At 40.4% G+C, this 9,889-nt stretch overlaps 1 protein-coding gene across 3 annotated transcripts; it reads right to left on the bottom strand.

The window, feature by feature from the left end:
• Positions 1–7,538: 7,538 nt before the first annotated feature.
• Positions 7,539–9,889, bottom strand: LOC115194334 (T-cell surface glycoprotein CD8 beta chain-like). 3 transcript variants are annotated; one of them, XM_029753958.1, is made up of 6 exons: positions 9,841–9,889; positions 9,325–9,690; positions 8,872–9,222; positions 8,466–8,597; positions 8,252–8,286; positions 7,539–7,940 (listed from the first exon to the last, which is right to left on the bottom strand). In XM_029753958.1, exons 1-6 carry the CDS (start codon positions 9,884–9,886, stop codon positions 7,800–7,802), a joined length of 1,071 nt encoding a protein of 356 aa, XP_029609818.1. In that variant the 5' UTR covers positions 9,887–9,889; the 3' UTR covers positions 7,539–7,799. The 3 variants fall into 3 exon arrangements, with proteins under 3 accessions (XP_029609818.1, XP_029609819.1, XP_029609821.1); XM_029753959.1 differs by having other exon boundaries at positions 8,872–9,216; XM_029753961.1 differs by having other exon boundaries at positions 9,325–9,484.

The following is a 9,889-nucleotide window of genomic DNA, read 5'->3' as shown; positions in this document are numbered from 1 at the left end:
AGCAAACATATCATTTTACATTTTAAATTGACTGAAGTTGGAGCTAACAATTTTTTTATTGTTCAGGTTACACTTGGACCCAAAAGTTGAGTAAACTAAAAGGAGCGGGACAGTAATCCGGACGCTTATAAGACATCTTGCCACGCCCTCTGACGAACCATCAAACAGGCAAAGCATCAACACAGGACTAAGACCAAATCCTACTACAACGGCTCTGATGCTCGTCGGATGTGGCATGGCTTGCAAACTATTACGGATTACAAATGGTAGGGAAAGGAAAACCAATCCACGAACTGCCCAGTGACACGAGCCTACTAGATGAGCTAAATCCCTTCTATGCTCACTTCGAGGCAAGCAACACTGAACCATGCAGGAGAGCACAAGCTGTTCTGGATGACTGTGTGATTGCGCTCTCCATAGCCGATGTGAGTAAGACCTTTAAACAGGTTAACATTCACAAGGGCGCAGGGCCAGACGGATTACCAGGACGCGTACTCAGAGCACCCTGGACCCACTCAAATTCGCATACCGCCCCAACAGATCCATAGATGACGCACTCTCTATTGCACTCCCCACTGACCTTTCCCACCTGGACAAGAGGAACACCTATGTGAGAATGCTTTTCATTGACTACAGCTCAGCGTTCAACACCATAGTGCCTTCCCAAGCTCATCACTCAGCTAAGGACCTGACCGCAAGGCCCTGCAGAGGGTAGTTCGTACAGTCAAGAATATCATTGCGGCTGAGCTCCCTGCCATCCAGGACCTTTATACCAGGCTGTGACAGAGGAAAGAGCTAAAAATGGTCAAAGACTACAGCCACCCAAGTCACTGGAAACCATGTGTTTGATGTATTTGTTACCATTCCACTAATTCCACTCCAGTCATTACCATGAGTCCGTTCTCCCTAATTAACCTCCTGTGCTCATAACATACGCTGCTGCTACTGCTTATTATCTGTCACTTTATTCCTAGTTATATGTACATATCTACCTCAATTAACTCGTACCCCTGCATACGACTCGCTACTGTTACCCCGTGCATGTAGCCAAGTTATTGTTGCTCATTGTGTACTTATTATTACTTTTATTACTTTTATTTAATTTCCTATTTTATTTCTCTCTGACTTGGTAGTGAAGGGCTCATGAGTAAGCATTTCACTTTTAGCTACACCTGTTGTTTACTAAGCATGTGACGGATAACATTTGATTTGAATAATTATTTGAAACAACAACATTTGTGGGTGCTTTATTTTTTTTAAAGCATGGTTATAGCTGCTGGGAATGCTTTATTTGGATAGTCCCTACAGATAGTCGATGGATGTTCAACTAACTATCCACTAACCTTAGCCCTGGCCATAGCCCCAGTCCTAACCCTAAAGCTAACCTTATAGCCCTAATCCTAACTCTAAAGCGAACCCTATAGCCCTAGTCCTAACCCTAAAGCTAACCCTATATCCCTAGTCCTAACCCTAAAGCTAACCCTATAGCCCTAGTCCTAACCCTAAAGCTAACCCTATAGCCCTAGTCCTAACCCTAAAGCTAACCCTATTGCCCTAGTCCTAAACCTAAAGCTAACCCTATAGCCCTAGTCCTAACCCTAAAGCTAACTCTATAGCCCTAGTCCTAACCCTAAAGCTAACCCTATAGCCCTAGTCCTAACCCTAAAGCTAACCCTAGAGCCCCAGTCATAACCCTAAAGCTAACCCTATAGCCCTAGTCCTAACCCTAAAGCTAACCCTAGAGCCCCAGTCATAACCCTAAAGCTAACCCTATAGCCCTAGTCCTAACCCTAAAGCTAACCCTAGAGCCCCAGTCATAACCCTAAAGCTAACCCTATAGCCCTAGTCCTAACCCTAAAGCTAACCCTAGAGCCCCAGTCATAACCCTAAAGCTAACCCTATAGCCCTAGTCCTAACCCTAAAGCTAACCCTATAGCCCCAGTCATAACCCTAAAGCTAACCCTATCCCGGCTGTAGCTACAGCTACAAAGGTAGACAGGTCTTTTCAGAGACAGGTCTTATAGTTCATGATCAAAGCCTGCAGCTCTGTCTGAGTGTCAGAGCTACTAGCCAATAATATCAGGTCATCTCTGGCTCCAGACTTGTAGTTCCTGTCACCTCACACTGTGGTTGATGCTCGTCATCTTTTTAATGTCAGTTAGACCTTGGAGAACAAACTGCAAGAAAGGGGCATAGCTGACACCTATAAAGGAATTTTTTCACACGTTTGAGTCTGATACAGCAACAAACTGCGGTTGAAGCCTATTCATGATGGACTTTGGAGAAAAAGGTACATTCATTATGACAATTGTATTTTGTTTTATCTTCAAAATACGGTTAATTTATGTACAAATCCTTTAGGTACAGTTTAAAAACCAGAAACAGATAAGAATGTTCACCTCCTGATGTGTATGACAGCTAACTCCTTGTCTCTCACTCTTATCTGACAGACAATATGACCAGTATATACATTAGAAGGACAATGATGAAAGTGTCTGTTATATGAAGAAAATCTATCTGTTATTCTGAACAGGTAAAGCTAGGGGTAATAAGAGTGCAAACTTACTATTTAAAGGGGACAATCATGCTGACGTATTTAAGAAAACAGATATTTGAGTTCTTACAGTACATGCATGAACTGTGATATGTGGATTCTTTATTAATATAAATATTTATCTTTCAGCTTTGTCTCTTTCTGTTGTTGTCACTCAGTCTGATGTTTGGAGCACCTTCACTCTTGAAGACACAGTTGATTTGGAATGCTTCATCACTGTGTATGACGATGCCAGGACAAGCCCCAGATGTTATCTCTGTATTCCCACTGCAATTGTCTTTGGAGAGTTTGACAAAAAGCTTTGCTTTGCTACAAGGAAGAGTGGCACCAGATTTGTGCTGACCATCGCAGATTCCACGGCATCCAACATGGGATGTATTACTGTGCTGCAATTGATTATGAAAGCATGATCTTCGGGAGTAGTGTTTTTCTGATACATCAGGGTATGCATTCAGGTGTTTTATCTTCTCTTTTAGCAAATATATGTTGTAATTGGAAATTGTGAAAGTCATTGATAGTAAAGTGATTTTATAGTCCTTGAAAAGATACAGATTCCAGGACCCAGCATGTTGTACATAAGTCTGTGTCTGAGTCAGTCCAGCCAGAAGACTATGAACTGTACAATACACACTAAGACCTGTTCAGGAGAACACAGTGTCTATTGGTTCAGACATGGCTCAGGAGAATCCCATCTAGAAATCATTTACACCCATGGAGACAGGAGTGATCAGTGTGAGAAGAGTCCTGAGGCTGGGTCTCCTACACAGAGTTGTGTCTACGACCTCCCCAAGAGGAACCTCAGCCTCTCTGATGCTGAGATTTACTACTGTGCTGTGGCCTCATGTGGGGAGATGCTGTTTGGGAACGGGACCACGCTGGATGTTGAAGGTAGCTTACATTTCTTAAACCATATGCTATTATTAGAAAGACATTAACATTATATTTCATTATTGATGACACATTATCGACAACTGCCCATAGCACTATAGTGGAGTTATACAGTATATGACATTATTTTCAGATGGTGACATTGATCCATAGATGACAATCCTGGTCCTTCTCTCCATCATAAGAACTGGAGTTCTCCTCTGCTGTCCTACCACCACCAGGAAATAGATAAAGCTATGGCCAATATCAATAGACTGTATGTAGTTTGTTAATTGCTTTCGCCAAATCTCTGTGTATGCACTTATTGTCTAAGCATGAATAAATAGTACTGTGAACATTGATACTGACTTAAGTCGTTCTTTTTGAGTGAATGGGTCAGAGGTGACAGAAGTTTTCATGAAGGAAAAGAGTTTAAAAACTATTGAGATTACACCCAATCTGAGTATGCACTTTCTTCTATTGTTGAACACTTCAGGTTATGGGAAAGGCTTTTAGCTTGTCTGCACTTCTAACTGAGCAGCAGGGTTCTGGTTATTATCTTCCAGTTGAGGAGAGGTGTGAAAAGAACGTGTGTGGTTTTGATGCCCTGACAGGTGTTGTGAGAGCTGAAGGCCAGTCTTATTTTAGTGCAGGTTGTTTGTCTTCAGCAAAGATATGACGCAAGATTTGTCGCAAGATATGTCTACTGTCTCCATCTCAGATCCCCTTACGGTTAACCACCCCTCAAATCACCCATGCATTTCTACTTACACATGTCACGTGGTGGAAAAGTGACCAGGTTCTTTTGAGCAGCCACACTCATAGACAAAAAGCAGTGCTATCTAGAACCTAAAAGGGTTATTCGGCTGTCCCATAGACGCACCGTTTGAAAAACCATTTTGGTTCCAGGTAGAACTTTTTCAACAAATACAATTTGTTGGGCAGGCGGGCAGAGCGAGAGAGAGAGAAAAGAGACAGACACTCATCCCCCCCAGTGTTAGTCTGAGAGGCCCAGTGATGTTCACCTCAGTAGGTCTCAATCATCACTGAACTGCTCCTCCCGGTCACTCACACCAAAGGAAATGATGCATTCTTCACTGGCCCCTCCTGTACCTCAGACACCAATCATATTCTCCTTATAAAGGCGACTAGCTGCTTTTCAGAAGAGGGGGCTGTGATCAGTGCAGTCATGACAGGAATACTTAGTGGAGAATAACATCATGACCAACAAAATTGTGGAGGATTTGATTAAGTAATCAATGTAATAAAATTGTCCAATGCTGGGTACTTTTTACTTTACGGCCAACTCATTAAAGAATAACCAAATCACTAATACACACAGCAGTGACCTAAGCTAAGAGAGGCCAAAAGAGGCACCTACTCCTCTGTGGCCATTAAACAGTTGTGGTTTGAGTCTAACTCCCCTCTCTAACCACCCCTGTACCACTGAGCTGTGTGGCCTAACAGAGTGGAAGAGGGCTACAGTGGACCTGAGGTAGAACGCACAGAAACTACAGAGATATTTACTGATTTAGGTTTCAATACATTTGATTTAACTACACATACAATATAGAATGATTTAAACTTGTATTCAAAGATATGGCAAACCACTTGTCCTCCTCTCCATCACGTTTTCCACATTTTGTTACGTTACAGCCTTATTCTAAAATTGATTAAATTCAACATTTTCTTCATCAATTTACACACAATACCCCATAATGATGATGTAAAAACAGGTTTTTAGAATTTTTTGCAAATGTATTACAAAGTAAAAAACAGAAATACCTTATTTACATAAGTATTCAGACCCTTTGCTTTAAGTCTCAAAATTGAGCTATGGGGCATCCTGTTTTCCTTGATCATCGATGAGATAATTTTACAACTTGATTGGAGTCCACCTGTGGTAAATTTAATTGATTGGACATGATTTGGAAAGGCACACACCTGTCTATATAAGGTCCCACAGTTGACAGTTCATGTCAAAGCAAAAACCAAGCCATGGGGTTGAAGGAATTGTCTGTAGACAATTATGCAGAATTGAAGGCTCCCAAAAACACAGTGGCCTCCATATTTCTTAAATGGAAGACGTTTGGAACCACCAATACTCTTTCTAGAGCTGGCCGCCGGCCAAACTGACCAACTAGGGGAGAATGGATCCCGATGGTCACTCTGACAGAGCTCTAGAGTTCCTCTGTGGAGATGGGAGAACCTTCCCCAGTAACCTTTTTTGGTTACTGCATGATTCCATAGATGTTATTTCAAAGTTTTGATGTCTTCACCATTATTCTCCAATGTAGAAAATAGTAAAAATAAAGAAAAACTCTTGAATGAGAAGGTGTGTCCAAATATTTGACTGGTACTGTATACAGTTGAAGTCGGAAGTTTACATACACCTTATCCAAATACATTTAAACTCAGATTTTCACAATTCGTGACATTTAATCATAATAAAAATTCCCTGTCTTGGGTCAGTTTGGATCACCACTTTATTTTAAGAATGTGAAATGTCAGAATAATAGTAAAGAGAATGATTTATTTCAGCTTTTATTTCTTTCATCACATTCCCAGTGAGTCCGAAGTTTATATGCACTCAATTAGTATTTGGAAGCATTGCCTTTAAATTGTTTAACTTGGGTCAAATGTTTCGGGTAGCTTCCCACAAGCTTCCCACAATAAGTTAGGTGAATTTTGGCCCATTCCCCCTGACAGAGCTGGTGTAACTGAGCACGCTTTTTCAGTTCTGCCCACAAATATTCTATAGGATTGAGGTCAGGGCTTTGTGATGGCCACTCCAATACCTGTACTTTGTTGTCCTTAAGCCATTTCACCACAACTTTGGAAGTATGCTTGGGGTCATTGTCCAATTGGAAGACCCATTTGCGACCAAGCTTTAACTTCCTGACTGATGTCTTGAGATGTTGCTTCAATATATCCACATAATTCTCCTTCCTCATGACGCCATCTATTTTGTGAAGTACACCAATCCCTCCTGCAACAAAGCACCCCCACAACATGATGCTGCCACTCCCATGCTTCACAGTTGGGATGGTGTTCTTCGGCTTGCAAGCCTCCCCCTTTTTCCTCCAAACATAACGATGGTCATTATGGCCAAACAGTTCTATTTTTGTTTCATCAGACCAGAGGACATTTCTCCAAAAAGTATGATCTTTGTCCCCATGTGCAGTTGCAAACCATAGTCTGGCTTTTTTATGGCGGGTTTGGAGCAGTGGCTTCTTCCTTGCTGAGCGGCCTTTCAGGTTATGTCGATATAGGACTCCATTTACTGTGGATATAGATACTTTTGTACCTGTTTCCTCCAGCATCTTCACAAGGTCCTTTGCTGTTGTTCTGGGATTGATTTGCACTTTTCGCACCAAAGTACGTTCATCTCTAGGAGAAAGAACGCGTCTCCTTCCTGAGCGGTTTGACGGCTGCATGGTCCCATTATGTTAATACTTGCGTATTATTGTTTCTACAGATGAACGTGGTACCTTCAGGTGTTTGGAAATTGCTCCCAAGGATGAACCAGACTTGTGCAGGTCTATAATTTTTTTCTGAGGTCTTGGCTGAGGTCTTGGCACTGAGTTTGAAGTTAGGCCTTGAAATTCATCCACAGGTACACCGTCAATTGACTCAAATAATGTAAATTAGCCTATCAGAAACTTCTAAAGCCATGACATCATTATCTGGAATTTTCCAAGCTGTTTAAAGGCACAGTCAACTTAGTGTATGTAAACTTCTGACCCACTGGAATTGTGATAAAGTGAATTATAAGTGAAATAATCTGTCTGTAAACAATTGTTGGAAAAATGACTTGTGTCATGCACAAAGTAGATGTCCTAACCGACTTGCCAAAACTATAGTTTGTTAACAAGAAATTTGTGGAGTGGTTGAAAAATTTGTTTTAATGGCTCCAATTTAAGATTATGTAAACTTCCGACTTCAACGGTATATATATATATATGTGGTATGTCGAGTCAGAATGATCTTTACATTGTGTAAGCTAATAGTATGATGGGTTTCTGGCTGATGGAGCCTGACACACATTCAGCTAAACTGCTATTCTTTTTAATCCTGTGGTAACATATATGTACTTTACAGAGGAAACAGAGATGTATGGAGGGTTAAAATATTATAGTTTATTATGATAAAAAAACATAATCATACAGCAAACAAGGGATCCTCTATCAGAGAATGTATATTAATTAAAAGCACAAGTAAAAGGTTGGAATATTTGGTGCGTTACAGGATAATCATATAAATCTAACACATAGACATTGTCAAAATTACATACATTTCAGTTACTAACAGTCATTTTATTACAAGGAGTAAACTGGTTCTGCTTGGAGTCTTTGTGACAGTGGTGATACTGTGTTTCTCACTCCTGCTGAAGGTACCTGACCTCAGAGTACACTTCATCCTCTCTGCTGGTCTTCTCTCTTGTTCTTCTGGAGGAGGAAGAGTTCTTCTTGGGAGTGAAAGTTACAGCGGCGTAGTTCAACACGTCACTGTCTTGATTCTGTGAGAGGTGAAACCATGGCAAAATGCATTGTGATGCTAGATGCTACATGACATTTTATTTTCTCCTCTACAAAAGACCTGTCAAACACACTGTACACCCACTAAATGACCTTACAGTCAGTGGAATAGTGACAGAGAGAAGTTCCATGGAAAAAAGTAACAACCATCACAAAGAAAATAAAGTTATCTAGTACAGTGATCTATTACTTCCAAGTTGAATACTAGTTGTAAGGAAACCTAAATGGCAGTTGTAAAGAGACACTTTTGTGTAAAAACTGAGAATATATTCATGAACGTTTATGAATTTACCTGATTCCCCTGGGATGTTGGACCATCTTTCCTCCCTTCAGAGATTGAAACAGAGGAAGGCCATTTATTATTTTTAAGACAATATATTTTTCTGTTTAACCTCATGTAGTTAATTGACAATGCTTATAAGTTAGATATTAAATTGATGTTTACAGACTATACATGTTATACATATACATGAAGCGTTAGACATGATATAAAGTAAAATAACTACCTCTGTGATGTCTGTTCAGATTCTTGTAAAGCGCCCAGGCAAGCAGAAGGGTCACTATCCCTACAACGATGTTGGACACGACCAAGGCCAGAACAGTAGGACTTAGATCAAATGGAGAATCATGCTCTGGAACTGTGAAAGGGTATCAGTATATTCATATTGTATTCATGAACGTTTAGGTAAAATAGGATACTTGTAAACTAATCAATTTCAAAATAAAAGTCCCCATTGTAGAGACAAACATTTTTTACGAAATACATTGTGCCAAAATAAAGGTCCTACTAAAACTAAGGCTACCGTGTTATAGGAGCATGAATTGGTTGAAACAAAAAGCAATAATTTTGAGCTATGTGGCATACATTCAAATGTCTTTGTGGCAATGTATAGCAGAGGAAATTGGAATTACTTTGAATGTCCAGCTTGGTCCCTTTCCCAAACAGTATCTCCCCACATAAGGCCACAGCACAGTAGTAAGTCCCAGCATCAGAGAGGCTGAGGTTCCTCTTGGGGAGGTTGTAGACACAGCTCTGTGTAGGAGACCCAGCCTCAGGGCTCTTCTCACACTGATCTCTCCTGTCTTCATTGTTGTAAATGATTCCTGGATGGGATTCTCCTGAGCCATGTCTGAACCAATAGACACTGTGTTCTCCTGCACAGGTCTCAGTTTGTAATGTACAGTTCAGAGTCACAGAGTCTCCTGGCTGGACTGACTCAGACACAGGTTGCTGGAGAACAGACATGCTGTTGGACCCTGAATCTAAAGAGAGTGAGTAAGATAATGGAGTGTACATTCTATTTTCCTGCTAGATTCATTAATTTAGCATTATATGAACACACATTAGGTACTGACTTAAGTTACCTTTGACAATTAAAACAGTTCCTTCTCCAAATTTGAGTTCGCCCAATTCCATAGCACCACAGTAGTATGTAGCTGAGTCCCCTGACTCTGTCTTGGAGATGGTCAGGTTAAAGCTGTCAACACCTCTCTCCACACTCAAGCGTTTAGTCTCATTAAAGTCCTTGGTAAAATTGTTGAAATAAAAACTATTTTTAGTGCGATAATATGATGTTGCCATGAGAAGAGGCTTCTGTCCAACAGTTTGCTTGAACCAAGAGACTCTGACCAACAAATTAGATTGACAAAAGCAAGTGAGAGATACTCTTTGTCCCAGTTGTGTAACTATCACAGGGTCTGGTTGGATTACATAGTTGTTAAGTGCACAACCTGTGAAGCAAACAAACTAAATAAATCAGACAAAGGTATAGTACAGAATTATGCATTATTATCATTATTCAGACTACATAGTCATTCAAATGGATGAAAAAAGACTATGATTTAAAAAAGTAAAAGGATCCACATTTATTTCTTACTTACCCAAATTGGCGTAAAACAAAAAGATTGTCCAATATATAATCATCATGTC

The sequence above is a fragment of the Salmo trutta genome, chromosome 5, assembly GCF_901001165.1.
Source record: "Salmo trutta chromosome 5, fSalTru1.1, whole genome shotgun sequence".
In the NCBI taxonomy this organism is placed as follows: Eukaryota; Metazoa; Chordata; class Actinopteri; order Salmoniformes; family Salmonidae; genus Salmo; species Salmo trutta.
This window is presented reverse-complemented; position numbering and strand designations above follow the sequence as displayed.

Excerpts from the sequence above, each read along its gene's own strand:
- LOC115194334 (XM_029753958.1), bottom strand. The coding sequence starts at position 9,886 with ATGATGATTATATATTGGACAATCTTTTTGTTTTACGCCAATTTGG. Across the intron at positions 9,223-9,324 it reads AACTGTTTTAATTGTCAAAG|ATTCAGGGTCCAACAGCATG; the intron begins GTAACTTAAGTC and ends CACTCTCTTTAG. Across the intron at positions 8,598-8,871 it reads GACCAAGCTGGACATTCAAA|TTCCAGAGCATGATTCTCCA; the intron begins GTAATTCCAATT and ends ACCCTTTCACAG.